This window comes from Mastigoproctus giganteus, chromosome 13, assembly GCF_048544385.1.
Source record: "Mastigoproctus giganteus isolate SK-2022 chromosome 13, ASM4854438v1, whole genome shotgun sequence".
NCBI lineage: Eukaryota > Metazoa > Arthropoda > Arachnida > Uropygi > Thelyphonidae > Mastigoproctus > Mastigoproctus giganteus.
Window position 1 is genome coordinate 69,753,775 of NC_143587.1, and position 23,089 is coordinate 69,776,863.

The 23,089-nt window shown below is 37.4% G+C and overlaps 1 protein-coding gene across 1 annotated transcript in view; it reads right to left on the reverse strand.

The window, feature by feature from the left end:
- Positions 1-23,089, reverse strand: part of LOC150076147 (protein piccolo-like) — a 39,578-nt gene that overhangs the window by 4,104 nt on the left and 12,385 nt on the right. Inside the window, exons 4-7 of the mRNA XM_090387268.1 lie at positions 15,239-15,277; positions 11,580-11,713; positions 10,014-10,198; positions 749-951 (exon numbers count right to left, since the gene is read on the reverse strand). Of these exons, the coding sequence (XP_090243394.1) occupies positions 749-951; positions 10,014-10,198; positions 11,580-11,713; positions 15,239-15,277 (561 nt within the window). The remainder of the gene's footprint in view (positions 1-748; positions 952-10,013; positions 10,199-11,579; positions 11,714-15,238; positions 15,278-23,089) is intronic.

Below are 23,089 nucleotides of genomic sequence, written 5' to 3' on the forward strand. Positions count from 1 at the left end.
TCTTCCTGGATCACACTCTCAAATTCTAAGACAGGCTGGAAATTGATCCAAATAAATTTTGGGACGATATCAACTACAAGGAGGCAGATCCTGTAGTAGTATCGGGGTAATGTTGTTATTGTAATAGGATTTTAGAAGCATCAGCGACTAAGGCCATATTGCTCTTTGTATACTGTCTGTAAATTGTGTGTGTTCTGAGGTCGAATTTCTGTTTACTGGACGAAAACCCGAGTTTCCGGGAGAAAAAAAAAAAAAAGAAAACCATGCTACCCTCGTATTACAGCAATTAACTCGGCCAAGTTGTTAAAAATGCCCATAAAGATTCCTCACGTCGTCGACGGAACTCGAACGCAGGTCTTTTCCACTCGGTGTGGGGCGGATGGTGATCCTACCAACTATGCTATCCACGAGGGCCGGCGTAATGCATACTCCATTATCTAGCTATAGTGAATTGTTAAATGCTTCAGCTAAAATGCACTTTTCCGGTGGCAGAGAAAATGTAATCGAAGAGAGCAATAATTTGAGTAACTAGGACTATTATAATTGCAGATATTGTCACGTATTTAAGAATAAGCAAATAAAATCGGAAAATTGAACGTAATAAATTTCAAGTGGTATGCATAAGAATGTAAAGTATCGTTTTTTTATTTTTAACTGTGAACAGCCGAAGCTTAAGTTATTGAAATCAGACCATGTTTTCTACATTAATAATATATAGGAATCAAATAAAAATCATTCATAAACTTACCATAGTGGCTGTTTCAGTGTAGCAAATATCAGGTTTTCCTCTTGATGGAAGAGGTGGCGGTACATCATAACTTTCTTTTAAACTCTTTCTTCTGAACATTGGTCCATGATTTCTTTTCTTTCTTTCAGTGGGTGGAGCTTGCGAGTGTCGTATCCCATTTCGCTTGTCTATTATGTACCACTGCGGATCATGGGGAACTGACTCTGTGGAGATTAGAATGAGATGTATTTAGAAAATATTCTCAAAAGTGTAATCTGTCACCTCCAGTGTAGTACATAGTTAATAGAAAGCACGAGACTAAGAAAATTAGTGGAGGCGGAGTACTGTCTTGGGAGAAATATACCGCGGTAGGATTCCTTGTGAGGATAAATGACTGGACGTGAAATTGAAGGCTGGACTTGATAGCCCTATTTGATTAGCAGTAAATGCTCCCTGCTGGCTAATAATTTTGATTAACTTGGTGTAGTTAAATAGACAAATTTAGTTGAACGTACCCTCTATATAATTCATCACCAAGCTCTATGTTGTTTAATGCCTGTATTTCGCTCTTCTACTCCAATACAAAAACAGAGTTGACAGAGATCTCTTGAAAATGGAAAATATAATGCTGTATTTAGATATATCTATTGAGCCAAAGTTAAGAGTATACATAAAAAAGGTTCCAAAAATATATTTAGAAAGTTAATTTTTCATTTTTTGCAGGAAGAGATCAAGTTTCCTATGCATCATTGCTGAAATGACTGCATATAATAAAAACACTCAAGTGTAGCGATAATTTGAGGAAAATGGTCTAAACATTTAGGCTTTTCATTACTCTCAAAACATCCATCTATCAAATAATTAAGTATTCTGAGGAGGCAGTGTATGCACACTTCCTTGTCTTCTTAGACAGGAGACAGGAGTAGCAATAGAAAAACTTACCTGTGAAAACAACCAAACCTCCCAAAACCTTTATAATTAATTTCAAAAATACACATAGTCTCAGTTTCAATCTCAATAATGCCCGTTTCCACCTTCAATCTGTCAAATTCCACTTGTTTTTTTCTTACAGACTGTCAGTTATCGGTTTTCTCAATCACTACTCGTCTTAGTTGCCCTAATTATTCTCTCGGTAAAAAATAATCTTTCTTCCTTTCTTTGAAACTCGACTTTCTCCAATCTAACTTTCCTAACAAAAAAAAATAATAAATAAATCAAATTATTATTTTAGGGTTGCCCGTAATTGAATACATTAACCGGTATTTGTGTTTGTAAATTGTATAGTCGATTTGCATGTTTTGCTGGACGAAAAAACCCCATTAAAGTTCCTCGCGTCATCGACGGGATTCGAACCCGGGCCTTTTCCAACCGTTGTGGGGTGCACGGGGACGATACCACTGTGCTAACCGCGCAGACTGACTTTCCTCACAGTGAAGTAATTTTACTTGGTGTGATTTTAATGTTCACAACTCCAGCTGGCTTAAATTTTCGTTGTGCAGACCCAGATGGCCAGAGACGCTAAGGCTTTTGCAACTACTAATGATAAGGTATGAAGTTCTTTGAGAAATGTAGAGAGGCTGCCAGGACAGTTGATGGGGTTTTGTCAATGATACAAAGAAACTTTACTGGCGAGGATAAGGAGGTGATTATTCCGCTGTATAAGTTAATGAGTACTGTGTTCAGGTCTGGAGGCCTCATACTTACCAGGAAAGTCATCAATTCTGCAAACTGCAGCGCCTGGAGACTAGACACATGAAAGGAGTTCAAAATTGAGGTGTTTAAGTTTAATGGATTGAGTAAGCTCAATGCTGATGGAGTTCTCCCTCCTCTTCAGACTACACACTTCCCACACACGCATAAATTCTAATTGAGAAAAGATGGTTACAGGAGGGACGTGCGGAAATTTATCTTCAAACAGTGGATGGTCGATTTTTGGAACAAATTCCCATCTGGTGTTGTGGAAGTGGGTAGTTTGAATAAATTCAAAGCAAGACTAGACAAACTGTTAGAAGGGATGGATAAATGATATGGAAAGTGTTGGCTGTTTTTTTTTTTTTTTTTGGCTATATATAAGCTTCTTGGATCATTTGCGACTATTAATACTGATATTAATCTTACACAACTTGTACATTACCCACTAGAGCTCCAGACAGTCTTAACCATACACCCAACAACCTTAAACATTTCCTCAATAACAACTCAAAGTACGAATTTAAAAACCATCCTCTATGTGCCTCAGATCACAAATTGGAGATGGTCTCTCCTCCAATTGAGCTTTTTTTCCCATAGCCATTCTCAGTTTCGTTCGTGTTGTCTGGTTTTATAGTAAGGCAAAATGGGATGATCCGCTGGATTTCGATTCCTCTTTTCCATGGACAGAAGTTTTAAAGATTCCGGTCCCGTTGTAACTCAAATCACATGAATGAAATTATTCTTATTTGGATGAAACCCTTTATTCCTCATGCCATCATGAAATCTCATACTTGATCTAAGCCTTCATTTTCTAATCAATTCAATAAGGCTATTCAATCAATTCATGATAAGAACAGCATATCGCAATTGGCTTGTATCCAAATATATAGCGTCTTACCGTCTATCTTTGTATGCGCGGTAGCACAGTGGTATTGTTACCATCCTTCCCACACCGGGTTGAAAAGGCCCGGATTCGAATCCCGTCGATGACGCGAGGAACTTTAATGGGCTTTTTTTCACTCCGTGGCTGAGTTAGTCGGTCTCAGGCGTAGATAGCAAGGTTTTCCCCCCTGGGGTTTTTTCGTCCAGCAAAACAGGAAAATCAACCAGAGAACACACGCAATTTACAGACACAAATACAGGTTTATGTAATAATTTACGGGTGACCTTAATTTAATTTAACAAAATTTAATTTAACAAAATTAAATTAAGGTATAAAATAAGTTAAATGCTATTTCTAATGCGCATTCTTTTCCACTGCTAACCAATGCTCATTGTCTTCTAATGCTAACTAATACTCGCTCTCTTATAATTCTAGTGTTCTTCAAGGTTCGATTTTTTCCCTCTCTCTTTTCCTCGTGTGCATTAATGACCTTCTTACTGACTGCAAATCTTATCCGTACTTTTGCTAGTGATAACACACCACATTCTGCGTTCCAAAATGGAAAACCTGGCTGCGCACAAACTTCAGCGTCTCAAATATTCACCACCAATGCCTTAAATGCGATCTCATTCCTTCTAAGACTCACTCTTGTCTTATGTCTTGTAAAAAACAGTTTGTTGCTCTCGTGCTCGTTTTCGATAACATTCAGATTTGCAGACAAGATCGCATATTTATTTTTCTTTTGAAATCACCCTAGCCTCTAATCTCTCTTGGCATAAGCATTTCACAAATATTGCTTTCTCTCCATAAAAAATACAAACAACAACAAAAAACAAACAAACTGGGTTTCCTATTTCACCCTAGGAGGTACTTTCTGTAAACGGTAGTGGTAGATGGCTTTCTGACTTCTAGTTCCTCGACTATGTCCTCTGGCTTTGTAACGAACTCTATCGAAAAGAGGGTAGTTGGATTTATCAGTGATCCATTTTTCACAAACTGCCAGTTTCTGCTATATGCCTATAGAAATAGAGATATTTCTGTAGGGATGTAGATATCAGTACCTATAGAAATACAGATAGAAGTTATCACAGATGGTGGAAACGTTCGGTTATTTTTAATTGTTAATATTTTTAGTTGTGTCTTATCCTTTTATTTTGTGTCTTTAGTATATTTGTTGTTAAAAGCGTTATCTTAATTAAAAACGCATTTAAATTTCACGCAACACGAGTATAATCAATAACACAATGTTAATTCAAGGCTGTGCTCTTTCGTATAGATCTCACATCATAGAAGAATTAAGTAATTAATTAGAGTAATTAAATTGCTAACAAATTTAATAAGAGAAGCAACCTTCGGATCAGATAATTTTTATGAAAAAAACGGACAAAACATTCGCACTCAAAAGCTCTTTAGAACTAAAATCCCAAGACCTTATTCTTTTCAGTTATGCAACATATCGTACATGTTGTACAAGTATTTCTTTGATTCAATGGATTGTTTCTGTTCTATGGGCAATACCATTCAGCCATCTGAAGTAATGTCTACTTAATTGGGCTGAAACTATTTATTAATAACTAGTTTCAGCCCAGTTTTACGAGTTTTCACTTCAACATTCCCCCAAGAAATTACAAATGGGTGCTCTCTGAATTCTGAAAATTTTATGCTCATGAAGGAAATAGATGGTTACGAGAATAATCGATTATCGTAAGAACGGCAAACGGCAGCACTAAGGAAATTACATGAGCGGTCAAAGGGTAATCAGTGCAATGGAGGGAAATTTAATTTTCTCATGTTTTTTCGTGGTTTTCAAAATGCTAGAATGTTTGGAAAATTAATCATAACAAAAGATCGATGGAAAGGTAAATTTTCTGAGAATTGTTACAAGGTAAATGCGAAAATACACATATTACTGTATTTGTTGGAATTTCGACTTTTAGGTATCTGCAGGTACACAGAGGCACGAGTTTTTAATTAATTCCATTTTGATTTAAACATACTCATATAGTCCTATAAATCAACATATACAAGTGTACACTATATCAATTATGTACAAATCAATTTTTAGACATATGTGCACTATCTTACCAAAAGTCATAGAGTACTTTTAGTTCTGCACAAAACATTTATTTTTTGAAAGAAATTAATAGCATGTTGGTTTACTTTGGCCGCAACGGCTACCTTAGTACTTTGTGGAAGACTTTCTACTAATTTCTGGTAGAGAACTAGAGTGTTGCTCTCCATTCCTTCTAAAGTATTTTTAAATTCCACTAACGAAGGGAGCTGGCTTGGTTTTTCCCCCTAATTACGCGTTACAGTTCATTCGAAAATGCCTAAATGAGCATGCCTGAGATGAAGTGGAACGCAGAATGCAATCTTCTCATGTGGCCGCTGCAATATTCCAATGAATCACACATTCACAAGTTTGGTTTGTGGCATGGAGCATTTTGGAGGCGTTAAAGGATAGCTTTCACAATTCTGTGTGCTACAATGTAGGGCACACAGAATTTCCCAGAAAATTAGCGTAAGATGACTCAATATTTATGGTTTCATGCACTGCAACCAATGGACATAGTCCATACTATGAGAAACGCCTTCAGATCGTGATTTCTCCTCTTCCTTCTCCTGACTTACAGTTGGAATAACATTGGCAGAAAACGTTCTCCTGGCATTCTTCGCGCGAGTGTATCCAAACGCATTCACCATATTGACAGAGCATGTCACTTTACAGGGCTGATTTACATTGATTACTTTGCGCCATGCCAATCGACGGTGTGCATTTGTTTTTGTTGTCAAACGCTTGTGGGCTGCACCTTTTCGGTCAAAATTCGTAGCATGCAGCTCTCTTGGAAACACTTTAGGGTCCTATATCAACTTTTTGGTGAAAACATTTTATAGATAGTATACTGCATTTACTCGCATAATTATTTGAATAATTTAGAAATGAAAGGATTGAATTTTATTTCTAATAGTCACAGTTATTTTCATTTCATTTGTGAGAAAGCAACTGAATACTGCATACACGTCTAGAAGTCTTATTTCAGGATGGATATCGGCTTTCTGGAAAGGGTACAAATGAGGTTAAAAAGATTAGCAGCGGATAGAAAGATTCTTACAGGAAGAGACTTCAGTTTGGGAAGTGCAAACGTTTAGTTTTGTAGAGCCGGAGAGCTTATATAAGTTTAAAGAGGGATTATATAAATATTTAGAAAAGTAGATAAAATATGCCACTAGAGCAATAACATTTTTGACCGAAGATGATACATAGTATCAAAATAATTTTTTTTTTGTCGAATCTTTGTTTCTCATTCGTATACATCCTGTTTGTTTTTGGTCTGGAGTAGATTGCCTTGGATTGCCTCTGTACCGTCTTTTACTGCGTCTTGTATTCAGTGAAATCTCATGTTTACAATCACTGATTTTTACACCTTTCGCAGTTAGTTACTTTCTGAATCCCCAATGTGAGCTAATTTTCTATGGTGGCTATCATGACTAGACTGAAAATTGCGAAGTAAAGCACTTCGATTTTCAACATCATCTAGTCGCGTGCGCAGCTTACTAAAATAGCGCTTTATCGAGAACTGCTGGCAGTAGTCCTCAGTCACTGCAGCTGTTTCAGCCATATAGAGATTAATGCCAACCCGTTGTTTATGTGGTGTTCGTTGTTGGTTTGCGATTACTGGCACACTAGGGTTAACGACTGTCGTCAAAAGCCAGTAAAATGTCGGTGTGATGCTTAACATTAAAAAAAGTCGATATTGTTCTGTTGCTGAGCCTCTTCGTAGTAAGGAACGAGAACCTTGCCAGTGAATTTCCTGGTGATTGGTCAGTCACGCAATTTTTTTTGATGGGATATATAATTTGCCATGTTCGTGTTAAAAAAAAAAAAAAAAAAATGGGAAAAGCCGGCCTAATTTAACTTTGAAAACGCTTCTTCGACCATGGGAAATTTTTCCATTTTTCCCGGTTTAGGATGCATTTTCCGTTTTTGTTTTAAAAATTATTTGTTATTTTATTTATTTTTTACCAAAGGAGTACCGGCTATGAAGCATCAGTGTATAATGTCTGTGACTTTCTTTATTCAATGGTCGGTTTGTCTGTTTTGTTCGATGAAAGCTCGAGTTTCTGGTTGGGTGGTAAGGAACAGTGTAATCCTCACCTGAGACTAGCTACTTCGGTTCTGGAAGGATAGCCATCGTAACCAACTGTGGTAGCAGGAATTATAATTAGTGCCGTTATCATCTACTTGGAGAATAATGAAAATCTACGCATTTCAAACCGCGTAGAGGTCTACGCGGCTTGAAATCTGTCTTTAATTTCTTAAAGAAATACGGTTAATTCTCACCCGTTTAGCGGTACATCGTGTACTTCTACAGTGACTGAATTATTGCTTTTATTACACCATCAGTATCATACACAAAATTGGTGTGTGATGTTTTGAAATTGAAACAGCCACAGCATCGTAACTGTTCAGACTCGGATACATCGCATCAACTTTTCTTGCTGGTTTTAGTACGTAGAATTATCCTTATAATTTTATCAGTGTAATATAGAAGCATCCTATATACTTGCACGCTATATAATTACCATCTGCTGTAACTCCAGAGTCTCTTCTAATAGAGCAATAGGATCCTTTTGTAACTCTGCCTCAAGATTTCTATTTATTTATTATTAACATTGCTTATCAAGTTTTAGGCGGATAATGGCTTATTCCGGTTTCACATTGGAACCAGTTAATCTGATTACAATTTGGATGGAAATCAGTTAGTCTGATTTCCATTTTTACCTGTGACCCATTATTTTCTTTATCATTGGTTCTATTATGAGGAGTCTGTGATAAAGTTCCTTGTTTTTCTCACAAATCTTATTTCACCTGACGTTAATCTTCAGTAACTTTTTTTTTTAAAGTTCAAGCTTATATATATTTTAAATTAATGAAGATTCCAGCTTAGAATTTTATCAATAATTTCATAGTCTTTGCAACTTACGTCTTACCGTATATTATTTTGTCTTTCCCTTCGGCAGAGACACTATTAGAAAGAGGTCAGTAATATCAGTTGAGCCACTTTCCGTGAATTTATCGCTGATAGACTGTGTAATCGAAATTATTATTATTATTATTAATATCAATTTATTTCCGAAGAACTGTCCTTTTACAGCTATGCAGCTAGAGGACATGAGTTATATACAGAGAAAAAACATAAAATACAGACATATGCATTGCATACAGAGCCAGATACAATATACGGCCTTAAACAGCCACTGGTGCAGATACAAAAACATAAAGTTATAAGAAATACAAAAACATAAAGTTACAACAAGTACAAAAACATAAAGTTACAACAAGTACAAAAACATAAAGTTACAACAAATAAAAGTGCATCCGGATACATCGAAGCGTGGATATTGCGGTATCACAGAGAGTCCACCTAGAGCTTGACTAAGGCATACATGTCTGCAAGAATGGAAGATCTGTAGGTTCTGTCCTTGCAAAGTTTCTCAGCGTCTATGGCTAATCTGTTAAATATTTGGAAGGAGTTGTGTGGAAACATGTTGTCCAAGGAGGACATGCTACGCAGCTTCGACCTGTATGGGGAGGTGTTGGACTGGCATCTTCTACTGTCGGACGGTCTGGCGATGATATCCCAAATATCGGGTGACTTCAGTTTTCCGGATAGAAGCTGAGAGAGGGTAAGAAGGTTCCTAGAGATGATGTGATACCTCCAAGGAAGCGTATTAAGATTGGTGACCAGAACAGATTTTGAGATTGTAGGTGTTAGCCCAGCAACCCTATTTAGCCATTTCAAGATCCAGAATTCCAGGGAGAGGAACCTGGCTTGGTATGATGAGGGTGCTGAGGACCATATAGTCGAGGCATATAATGGAATTGGGAAAATACAACGAAGAATGTATTTGATGATAAGGTCCGGGTTATGGAAGTTGGAGATCTCTTGTTTTACTGCCCATAAAGCCGAATATGTTTTCGTTCGAGTGGCATTAAAGTGAGGCAAGAAGGTGAGGTCTTTGTCCCAGATGATACCCAAATCTTTATGTTGGGTGACTTTTTTAACTGGAGAATTCGCAATAATGATGTCCACCTCGTTGGTATTTTTCTTCTTAGTGATAGAGAGTTGTGCAGTTTTCTCTTTATTAATGGAGAGCCCAATCGCATGAAGGTAGTTTTCCAGTTCATGTAGCTGTCGGTTGGAGCTCACAGTAATAGACTGGAGAGACTGGGGGCATTTTGTGATGACGAAGAACTTAATATCATCTGCGTAGGTGGTAAAATTAGTACGGTTTGATAGGAAGGGTTCTAAAGATGCGGCGAAGAGGGCGGCAGAGAGAACGCCCCCTTGGGGGAGCCCTCTGGAGCAGAGAATGTGGTGATTATGGTTTTGATTTCTGATCCATAGGATCCTGGACTGAAGGAGTTTCCTAAGGAGAACTAAGATGTTGCCAGAGATTTTGAAATAGTTGCACAGTATGGTACATAATGCATGGGTGGACAGATTGTCAAAGGCCGCCTTAATGTCGAGAAACACAATATCCAGTTGCTCTTTGTTGCTTAAGGTACTTATTAGAGGCATTCCCATAAAGAAAATTCTATTACTGTAGTTTGTATATATTATCGAACATATTAAAGAATAGCTTAGAAGCTGCATTAGTTATAATATTAGAATAATTAATATTGCGCGTACAATATATTACACTTACCTCCAACAAATACAGCAACTGGTCCCACGGACTTTTTGGGATAACGTACATCGTAGTTCCACAGACTGACTTCAAGTGGGCGTTGTTTCTGCTCATCGGAGGCAATGATGGGACATACTATGGCTGGCTTCCAGTCAGGGGTGCTGCAACTCGCTAAAGGTCTGGCGTCATTATGATGGTCCACACTAAACAGCAATTAAAGGAAACAAAATGCTACGAAAATTTTAAATTATAATAATGCATGCTAGTCTTAGATCACACACACAACTAATTCTAAAAGCCTAAACATTTCCTTTACAAAGGCCACAGAAAGAAGACACATCCTGGTATAACACAGTGTTAAGTCCAGAGATTGAGGGACAGGAACAACAGGAATTTGTCTTTTCATTAATATATTCTCGCATTTGACCGTGCGAGAAAGAGGCAAATTGAAGCAAAATAAAAACAAAATTAGCGAGGTGAAATCAATGGTATTCTCATTGATCGATTTTTCCATAAAAAAAGTCATAAATTTACTGATGTGAAAATGGCCCGAAATATATTTTATTACCGAATAAATTTAAAAATCCATTTATTCATTATCACAAAATACCCCTTCACTGTCACTATCATATAACAGCCTATCAGCAAGGTGGGTGGGCGGGCGTTACATACATTAACCTTTCACATAATTTTGATCCAAATAACAGAAAATTGACGTTCTCAGTACCACTGCAAGCGGACTTTTCGGTTTTTCTCTGAAACAAGTGGCTTCCGAATAGGCAGGCAACTGCCAATATTCAGTTTCTTCAATTTCCTGCGCATGGTACAGGTTGAAATAGGGTGGTTCTGGGCTTGGTTGAATTCAGATGTTATTTGCTGCACGATGTCTTATTTTTCCGTAAAGTCCTCCTTAGAGCACGAGGGTTTTGCTCTTGAAGCACTGTTTTTCTGCCACACCTTTGAGACGTGGAAGAACCTCTTGCTTTCCTGTCATTAAAAACTTTTGAGAGGGATGCATTCGAGAAACCAGTTATATCTTTGATTTCTTGAATCGTTGCTCCTACAAAGCGTGCACCCACGATAAGACATTTTTTAAAGTCTGAAAGATCACTGGTTTTCCCCACTCTGGCTCCAGATTACTGCAATCGAATAGCCTGTGCAGTCTTTATACTCAACGAGGTAACACGATATCATCCCACGTCATAATTTTTTGCATTTATTTGCATTTCTTCTGTCTTGTGACTGTTTTAATACAAATGTCTCCATGATTTTGGCCAGTGTGTATTAATCCTTCGGAACGCATATTTCTTGAATAATTCATGAGAGTTACATATTTATACAAGTGTACTTTGTTTTCGTGGCATGTGACTCTCGTTAATCCCATATGTATGGGATTAACTGAACTGTTAGTATACTTGTTGATATCTACAACCAAAGGGATTTAAATTAAGATCACATTTAATCGCGGTTGGAACTATAAAGATGAAATTTTATGGTGCACTTTCCATTTTGTTTGACATACGATTAAAAATATTACATAATAATAAATAATAAATATGACATAATATTAAAAAAGCTAGTTACCTTCTTTCAGGTAATAATGAGCAATTAACAAAATGATGTTTTAAGCCATTGTTTTCCTTAGCTGTCACCAGAGGTCGCGCTGGGAGGACTGGGACGTACAATATGGCTGCCTTGGTACCGTAAGACACCTGAAGCTATAAATAAAATATAATATTGCAATTAATGCGCTCTATTAATATAAATTATTGTTAGCTTTGAACATATCTTGACAGTTTATAGAATTGTAAAAATTTACTGCAGTTGTCTATGCCAATCAATCAACCTATAATAATCGACAGGTCATAGCCCTTTTTTTTGCTTAAAAAAGCTTTATATTATGTTATGTAGAATTTCATAATATATAAAGCATGTTTTCTACGCAACGTCTTACTTGAATTTCTCCTATACTGTTCTCGGGTACACAGTACCAAAGCCGTGCACAAAATCTTTACAATATGTGGTCAGCACACCAGAAGACTATATTAACAAACTAAAACAAACATTTTTTGACATCATGGTTTCGGTACTACACTTGGTCCTGTTCCTTCGCTATCTGAAGAATCTGGTCTGGATTTATTTCCATCACTTGTAATTTTTTACTGTCATTTTTAATACGGAAACGGGGACACAAGGTGGGTGCATTAACATACTGTACAATGCACATATTTCGTTTAATAACAAGAGTGATTTCTTTCAGTTTTACACTATTAAATCGCTTAGCTTCATAGGATACTTAAAATAACCCTCGCAAAAACCGAAAATATAACTTTTAAATTGTCGAATGCCTCCTCTTGAAGATTATTATGAATGCGTTTCTTTGTTTTATATAAATCAGCGCTTCCTTAAGTCCTCTAAATAGGCTCCATTAAGCTCCCGGCTAATTTTCTTCCACACTGGCACTGGTTGTCTTTTCTGAGGGTGACCTCGTCAGTATCTTTTGGAGTTGTACGCCACCTTGCTTCAGGTTGTGGATGTAAAGCTACCGTTCTAATTTCTGTTGAATTATAATTTTTCATAGCGTTCCAAAAGAATCCTTGATTTTTAAGACACGTTAGCATATACGCATAAAGCGCCATTCGTCTTCACCACGTCCGTCCGTCCGCATGTAATAACTCAACTCCCAGTGAATGAATTTCATGGAATTTTATACTTGTTTCTTTTAAAAATATTTGTCATGTCATCCCATATTTCATCAAAAATCGGACCAGTAGAAATCCAGTTAGTATTATTTCTTTTCTTTTTGCCGAGTGCTAATTGGAGGAATAAGTTTTAGCAACATGACAGATGCGCAGAAACCAAATTTTCCCAGTTTGCGGATAAAATTCGTTGCTTTTTGCTCGTTTTTTTTTTTTTTTTTCATCATCCTACTCAATAAAAAAATCAAGAATTATTACTATTGTATTTGCTTATTGTATTAATCGCAGAGAAACGTTAAACGAATTATATTTCAATTAATATTAAAATCCCGGAATAAATAAGTAAACTACATTGTGAAATCATTGAAAATATAATTTAATGAATCACGGAACCAGAAATACATGTCGCATTTCTTGCGCTATTGATTATAAAATATTAAAACGTGGAGATTGTTAAGTATTGCATTATTAGATTGTTAAGTATGCGCACTGAAGTGAAAGAAATTACTTTTATATAATATTAGTTAATTAATTAGTAATTAATTGTTAACAAGATAATGACATCTCGCTTTTATTAATCACAGAAAAAGAAAATACGCAATTTAATTTAAGAAAAAAAAAATCGGATGCATGTGCCGGAAATGTAATGCACTGCGTACACTAACTAACTTTTTTATTTGGCCAGTGGTTGTCTGTTGGAGTATAATTTACAATATTCAAATAGCTGGTTCAATACCACATTCCGCAGATTTTAAGCTATCATTTGATGCAGAAGTGTTTTAGTAGCAACAGGGTATTATCTGAACGGATACGCTACACAGAAACAATGATTTAGTCAGTCGTCTAGAGTTTATGGGCTTGGGTACTAGGTAGGTAAACTCACTAGAACAAGAATGAACGTCTGGTACTATCATTAAAGTAGTACTTGATATTCCATAAAACGGTGTTTCACGCTGTCTTCCCAGCTACATTTCTATATTGAGTTACTTGGCCTTCGGCTATAATAATGTCAAGAAAACGCATTTATCATAATCGTACAGCAGATATAGTATTGGCCAGCATCTCTGTTCTCTGGCCGTGTGGAAAAGACGACTGGATTCTGTTACCATCGCTAATGAAAGTTGAGAAGAACTTGCCATCGGGACAATAAGAACTTTTTTTTTCATGCTATTTTTGGGAAGCCGACTATTAGTGATGGCTGCATGGCTTCTTCCACCTGCTCGAACCCTAGTTTTCATCCTTTAACAAGAAAACTAACCACAGATTAGATGCAAATCCAGAATATATACGAGGGGGGTTCAAAAAAGATTTGTATTCACCCAGAAGTAGTGATAGAAGGTTGAAACAAACGCCACGCATTATACTTTTTCAGCGTAATCACCAAACAAATTGGCACATTTTTGACACCTCTCAATACACTTCCGCAGGCCAGTAGAAGTCCTCTGACTGTCCTTCAAATCACAACTCAGCAGCAAGAAATTCTATAGCGCAAGTCGGGGGGGAATTAGCAGGTCCGGAAATATTTCAGTTTTTTTCTGGCACATCGACATTTCATCTGCACATTGTGCCCTTTCCTTCTTCTGGTAAGAGGTCAGAAGTCTGGGAACCCATCTAGCAGGCACTTTACTCTTATGCAGCTGTTGATAGATAATGTTCTCCACAGACTTCACACTAATTTGTAGCTCTGCAGCTAGTTGCTTGTAGATCGTCACGCTAATATATTGCGATCTACAAGGATTAATACCTCAATTTTTGCAACGCTCTCTTCTGTTACAGCAGTTGCTGGGCGTCCTGGAATTTCTTCATCATGCATTGAGGCTGAATTGTTTATATCAATGTGCAACAACAACACTGTAACCTGGGCAGTCTTCTCCATAAACAGCAACCATTTCTTCGTGGATAATATTGGGTGTTTTCCCTTGCAGAAACAGGAAACGAATCACTGATTTGTATTCCATTTTATTCATTGTGACATTTCACTTTTCAGCGCTGCAAAGAAAAAAATGAATTGTCAGATAGAAACCAAAATTTGTGTGGTTGCTATAGAGATTTCATCTTTCTATTACAAAACAACCTACTTCTGGGTGAATACAAATCTTTTTTGAACCACCTCCGTTCTAATCGCTCATTATATTTGTTCGACTACGCACAAAAGGCCTGAAACTCGGGCATCATATTAAGTACATTCTGTATTAATTATCTTTGCAGACATTAAAATTATTTGATGAATAATATAGCATTGAAATGAAATAAAACTACAACTTGGCTCTAAGCAGTAACGCACAGTATTCTCTGCGAAAGGTCACGACACTTGGAAAGGATATAAGAAAGAAAAAGTAAACGAATGAATGAAAAAGCCTCAAGGAATAAACAAATAAATTAATTAAACTTGTAGTGTAAAATTCATACATAATAATTAATCAACGTCGAATTTAATCCTATACATGAAAAACAAATGAAAAGGAACGTTCATTTGATTAATGGTCAAACATCATTAATTTTTAATAACACTTCTTTTATTTTACCATTTAAAAAATATCTTACCTGAATTTCTCCCGTATTGTTCTCTGGCGCACAATGCGGCTATAATTATAAAAAATATATATATATCAAGCGGATGAATTAATAATTATTTGTGATTGTTTTAAATACTCAAATTCATTATACATTACATTTGGTTTTATTTTATTAGTTTCACGTTGAGAAATATCGTACAGGTAATATAATGATAATGAATAAGTAATAGTTTGTTCCTGCATTATCGCAGAAAAATAGATAAATAGATAGATTTAATCTGAGTAGCCAATAAAGGTACATTAATTAAATTTTTTATTTTCTGTATTTTCATCTAAAAATAGTTCATACAGCATGAACCAAAACTCAGGAGAATTTTAAATCAGAATATCAGTCAAGATAATTAAAGGCATGACATTGGAATTAGCAATTAAAATGATACGTCCAAAAGTTTTTAAAGCAATATTAGTTTATTGGCCCAGTAACGTTGAGAAACCCTATATCAGAACATTCAGCATACTAATTACTTTAAAATAAATAACTATTACTTTTTACAGACAATGTTTCTGAATCCAATTTGGGATGTTGTTAATCGACTTAATATTCAGTTACCAAAAACCTATAAAAAAAGCAGTAGTTCAGTGCACTGAATGTTCTGGGTGTTGGCTTTCTCAACAAATATATAAGCAACAAAATCCAAGCTGGTTGTTATATTTTACATGGTTACAGAAATACACATAAAAGGCTTTAAAGAACCTGTTCAACATGATCATGGTCAACGTTGTGGTAACTTATCCAGACTTGCTTTGTGCTGAATTTCTAGTTAATTTCACACCATTTTCGTTAACAAAATGATATTTCTTTCAGCCGTTCTCTTCATAAGAATACTGTAATTGGAGAAACGAAGTGCTATTGCTTTGAAACTCACATAACCAAACACTATACTGGATATACCGCAAGTATGAGAGACCCACTAATTAATACAGAAACACAATTAAAACCAGACTATGGCAAGATGATTGTTAACTATTATATGAATGCCGCTCTCCGTACAGTTATTTCGGCAATTCGTATCACCTCATCATTGAAGAGCTAGGAAAGACGTAAATCGAAGACAATAATAGAAAACGACTTTTCATCCAAACTGGACACAACCAATTTCACTCAGGGCAAACCCAGGAGAACGAAAATAAAACAATAAGGGGAGAGAAAGAAATTTCTTTTATCGCCCCTCATTTTTTTCTTATATTAGAAAAGATTTCCAATTTACACCGAGTCAAAATCGTTGCGCCCAGTTTGAATAAAAATACGCTTTATATGATTGTCTTCACTTTAGATTTCTCTCTCTCCACGCCTAGCTCTTCACGGATGAGGTGACAAGAATCGCAAAAGCAGTTGTATAAAAAGTTGCGGCATTCATTTTCGCGTGAAAACGGCCACTCTCCATTCAATTGCACTGATTAGCGGATCTGGTACTTGGGATCCAAAGAACTGAGGTCTGTCCAATATGGTGTCGAAGTGTCGAATCTCTTCTTTTGAAAGTTAGTTTTTAATGGATGATTTGAATTTATTTAAAAGAAAGGATGTCTTGTTTGACTTGATATTTCATTTTATGAAAATACACTAAATACTTTTGTTAGTTTTCTTTACTTTCTTTGTATCCATCATTGTTTCCTAAGCCAAACTATATAATTGACCTTTGAATTTCTCCAAGCTGTCAGTCTCGACTACCAGCGGGGTAGCTCGTTTTAATCACCAACAACACGCTGGCTCAAAGAAACTTCCTACAATCCAGCCAAAACCTCTTCTCCCTTAATTGAAATTGCCGCCCGTAGTTTTGGAGTCATTTACAACAGTGAAAATTTCTCCTTCATTCATTTTAGTATTCCTCTCATAAATAAAATAGACAAATGCATATATATATACATACACAGTGACCACTGAATTACGACTACCCCATCCGTAATGGACTATGCCGCATAGCTTGCAGTATAAAAAACCGAACAGTTTCCCACGTTGGGGGCAGTGGTAATTTGCATCTGGTCGTGTAATTCAACGTGATAAAGTAGCAGTTATGGAGACGTAGTAAAGATATCACAGAGTTTCAAAAGAGCATAATTGTGGGAGCTCGTGCGTCGGGTGCTTCCATATCGGAAACGGCATATGTTGTCGGTTGCTCACAGCCCACTTTCGTTAATACACTGATGTGCAAAATTTAAGGACCAGTCAGGTTTTCAGACCTGTAGCTTCTCATGGGAGTGGCCTGGATATGGGAAAAGCATACCAAAGGAACCTTGTGAGATACAGAAATGATGAAGGAAACAACACCGACACAACAACGGAAACAAAACGGTACAGAGGGACTTTATTGAAAAATGGCAACAGCACTGGCTGCCATGATACAGATGCATCACTGCCAAAGTGGAACAAAGGGAAGAGGTGCTCCTCAGTAGGAGACATGACCACCCCTAATGTCGATGCAGGCTTTGCACCGCCTGTCCATAGAACAATGGTATTGATAAGTTCTTGTTGTAACATGGTCCATTCCTCTGTCAGCGCCATTTTCAACATTTTCTGGTTACAGAAAATGTTGATAATGTCCTCACTTTCTAAAAGCCTATCAGCACCTGCAGTGCGATGGGTGTGTCGTAATCATCCATAAACACAAACTCAGCGCCAATGGCACCTCGGAACAAACGCACGTGGGGAAGGATTACCTCAGTACAGTAGCGTGCACCGGTTACAGTACCGCCTTCCAGTATCTGGAGTTGTGTACGTCCATCCAAGATAACTCCTCCCCAGACGAGAACACCTCGACCGCCATATCGATCCCTTTCAGTGATGTTTGCGGGTGATACCGGGTGCCAACCTCTCGCCAGATTAGCTGACGTCCAGAATTGCTGCTGAGACCGAATCTACTCTCATCAGCAAAGAGTACCTTAAGTAAAGATTTTGTGGTTGTAACCTTTAGAAATAGTGTTGGTCCTTAAGTTTTACACACCAGTGACCTTTCTGCATCCTTCGTATTTGGTGGCCACGGGCTCGAACCCCGGTCTAATCAAGCAGGAGGAGCGTGTGCTACGCACTGCTGCTCCTGCCCACCTGGCTACGGAGGCGCCTCAAATTATAGAGGAAATATTTAACTACATTTTACTTGTTTTTGTTACGTTGAATTAACCACATAATTTTGTTGATGTAATTTAGAAACCCCGTGTATATATAGCTGTTTCGCCCACTATTGCTAAGAAAGATTATTAGAATCTTTTATTTAAAATTTTAAATTACAGATTGTTGATGAAAACTTTGCAGTGCCAGATATGTAGAGAAGTTAGCCAACTCTGATGATGCTGCTAGTGGTCATGCCATTTCCTTACACTTAATTTTGACACATTAATGACACTTGATCATTAATATTTAACGGCCGATCCCGTATCCTAGGTCTTTCAGTCTTGTGCCTGTTATCCGTATAATTATATTATAGTTATAGTAGAGTTGCAATACATGATACTTGAATGTCATTGTGATGATTATATATAATTATTCAATATTGCTACATTTGGAATTGTAATCGATTACTCTAACTGGTCGTGAAATCTTTTATCAACAGAAAGAAATACGTATCTGTTGGTGTCAATTTCGCTCCGTATATGACAAAACCCATTAGTAGAACCAAACTCTATAATCAGGATCCACTTCTTTTAACGCATGTATATGCGCTTATAACGAGTGGAGAACGAGTCAATTCATTTAGTTTGCTTCATTGACTTCCCTGAAGTTGGCTATACGGTTTTCCGAACAACAACATGTTTCTGTGAATGATCGTGTTGATTCGAGTCGACCATATATCTTTCTATAACCTAGTCTACAGTTTTGATATTTCTAGACGGCTCTTTCTCCATACTTTGACTGTGTTATGTAAGATGCAGGATAGTTAAATTCAGGCGAAAACTTCCTGGCACTTTCATGTTGATTGTCCAAGACGATGACTTCATACTCTTTTTTTAAATTTTTCCTTCAGACTGAATTCCTTCCTTTGCAATCAAAATCAGATTTTTATTTGAAAGAGCAGAAAGATTAAGGCTATAAATTATATTTGCCAATCTATATAATGGAGGTGCCAAATATAAGGTGCCATATACACTGCCCTACCATTAATATCCGGACTCCTGCCTTTAGACAAAAAAAGAGTTTTTATTCTGTCATTTAATATTTTGCGCTGAAACATTTTACTCTTTTGACGGCCTTCAATCTTCGCTGCATACTTTCAACCAGCTTTTTATAAATGTCAGGTGATATGTTTCTCCACTCGGCCTTTAACGCAGCCACCAGTTCGGCCTGGTTCTTTGGGCTATCTCGACGTGCACGTATCCGACGATCCAATACATCTCAAAGATGCTCGATAGGGTTCAGATCAGGACTCTGAGCTGGACCACTCTGTTATGACCCGAACAGTATGGCATGACGCGTTGTCTTGCTGATACAGGTATGTTATTCATTATGGGCCTTCCCGAAGTATTGCCATAATGTTGGAAGTGCATAATTGTCCAGGCTGTCCTGGTATTGCACAGCATTCATGGTTTTGTCGATAACGACTAATGTGCCCAAGTCAAACTATGAAAGGAGCTCCATACCACAACACTGCTTGCACCAAACTTCATTGTTGGGAGGATACAATCAGGAAGGCATTGTTCCCCTGGCATTCGCCATACTCAGGAACGGCCATCAGACTGGTAGAGTGCGAACCTCGACTCGCCTGTCCATAGGACTGCTTTCCACTGCTCTACAGTCCAGGATTTGCGCTCCTTACACCATGTTAATCGGCGTCTAGCATTTGTTGAGGTGGTCAATTCTGTTGAACTGTTGAGGTAATTCTGTTGAACGTCTCATCTTGCATTCCCACTTTTGCAATTGTCTGTTCGAAGCCCAGTGTGCATATTTATTGCAGGTTCTGTGACGTGTTGCATGCATAGGACCTGTTTCCCCATCCATGGAGGGGTGTCCGGATAATAATGGTAGGACCGCGTATAATGAAGGTGCCAAACGTTAGATGTTAATTTTAGGATTCATGCATAGAGGGGTGAGGTTCATATAGATAGTAAAAGATAAGTTAAAGCCTGTGACAAAACAAGTCGGTCTCAAGCGAGGATTGCACGGTTTTTAACGCAGATAATTGGAGTTTTTAGTCCTATTAAACAGGAAAGCCGACCATAGAATACACGCAATTTACAGACAAAATATACTAGCGCTAGCCTAAAGCTTAAGCTAAAACTAAAGCTTTGGCTCAAAAACAGCAACGACAGGATCAGATACAAATCCAATGAGGCTCTTCATGATCTCTTTTCAGGTAATCATTTATAAAAAATGAAAAAGACTAATAATCTTTTCTGTTTTTCTAAACTCGAAAACGTATATTAAATTAATAAGGATATCTGTTCTTTTAATACAAATCTTGAGAGAAAATAGTTCTCAATATTTTGAGTCCTATATTTAAATGCAGTTTTAAGAAAATATATTAATCTCTCCACATCTGTTATATTTATATATTTTATGCATAATTTTTTTGGAAAAAAATTAAGAGATTTTTTTTATTCTGTAAATAAATTAAAGAAATTATTGCCTTCGAGAACTGAATGACAAATAACAACGTAGTTAATGATTTAGCTTAATACAATGCTTAAATTTCACCTTTAGAACTAAAATAAAAAGTTTTTATTTATTATTTTGATTTGTTTTAGTTTTCCAAACAAAATTTTTGACTCCTGCTAATATAGTATCGGTCAGCAGTACATGAACAAATTGCGTCAGTTTACAGACAAAAAAAAAAAAAAAAACAGGACACTTTCCTTATAAAGAGATGTCGCATTTCGTTTCAACAGATTAAAAGGTTTATTAGGTGTACTTACCATTTTCGTGAAATGGAGAGCACATTCAGCAACAGCATAACGTGTTCGTACCATGAGATATAAAGTAGGTGGGCAGATACGTATAGAAGCTGTTTGTGTGCAATTCCTTGCGAGAATGGCCAAGACGAAAGCTTTAAGTGACTTTGAACGTGGAATGATGAGTCCGGCCAGAGGGACCAGTACAAGTATTTTAGAAACTGCAATCCTGTGGGGTTTTTCATATACGACTCTGAAAACCCCAGCAGAGATTTTCAAAGCCTTACTTATATCAAGTGTATCTCAGGTGTATCAAAATTGGTTCAATAAAAACCAAAAGGCAAGGTTTCAATGGGCTCAGGAACACTGGATAGCGGAGAACTGGGAAAAACATTGCATGGTCTGACCAATCCCGGTTCCTGCTGTTTCACGCTGATGGGAAGATCAGAATTTGCGAACAGAAAACAATCAGGCTAGTAGTAGCGGTGTAATGGTATGGGGGGTTTTTGTAACTCATATTGGGCTCCTTAATAATATTTGAATATATCACAGGTTATCTAAAAACATTTTTCGATCAGACGTATTCCTCGTGGCTGCAGTTTATTTATCTGCGAAAGGGTTCTTCCAACAGGATAATGAGCAAGTCACAAGGACAGAGTTGCAAAGAATTGGTTCCAGGAGCACGAGAATGAATTCAGCCTAGTGCGGTGGTCCCCTCAATCACCATGTCTGAATACAGTATCTGTGAGATTAATTATAATCTCCTAGCTCTTCGGAGCTAGGAGCTTATAACCAGTATCCCTGCAGCACTTCGTTCAGTTCCTGCCACGATGAATCCAGGCTTTCTGGAGAGTTAAAGGGGGGGGGGACCTATTAGGCTATTTATGCAGTGAGGAATTATTCAAAAAATAACCCGAATAAAGATCCATTGGCAAAAATATTCGAATCACACCTTTATATAATGAAAAAAAGCATTAAATATGTTTTAAGGGATACTTTCTTCTATATTATTGGTATTAAAGATACGATGTTTCGAACTGTTCGCAGATATACTTATAAAATAAATAAATTTTGTATTTATACTGCAGGAAAGTTACATAAAGCCAATTTAAAGATAGAGACCGAGTTGACCACTAGGTTACACAGGCCCATAAAACAAACAGTTATAGAAATCTGTTTGTATCCTTTCTATATTAGTACGGAAACACTATTGCAATTCGAAAACATCTGCTATCATGTATCTGCAAGTATACAGGGTGTCTCAAAAATATTGGTACAAACGTTTAGGGGAGGTAGGTAACATCTAAAGGAATGTGAATCGCATAGGAACCCATAACCGGAAACGTCACCGTAAGTCGGTACACGGCGCTGTTCATCAGTTCACGAGAGGGAAAATTTCTGGTGTACTCATTCAAGCAGAGTCGCCGCACGAAGAGCATGCATCGATATACGAACTGTGAGCTGGCAGACATGCACCTAGTGTATGGTTTAGCAGAGGGCCCATACGTTGTGCGCCCACATGCGGCACAACATCGCTTCGCAATAAATGTGTGGGCAGGTATGGTCAGTGACTGCTTAGTCGGCCCATACCTGTTACCATCCCGCATGAACTCCGCTAAATCGGATCTTTCTTGAACAAGTTCTACCAGGGTTACTTGAGCTGTTACAGCAAATGTGAGACACAACATTTGGTTTCAACATCACGGGGCGCCTGCCCATTATGGAAGGTGTGTTCGTGACCATTTGAACAGGCGTATTGGCCGGGGTGGACGCATTGCCTGGCCCCCACGCTCACCTGATTTATCGAGCCTTGATTTCTTTCTGTGGGGGGGGCCCTCAAATCTATCGTGTATGAATCACCTGTGGAGACGGAAATGGATATCGTGGCGAGACTCGTCTGCGCTGCTGCTACTGTCAAAGAAACTCCAAGTGTGTCCGCCAATCCATGCTGCGTCGGTATGACGAATGCATCGCGTCTCATGGTGGAACCTTCGAGCATCTG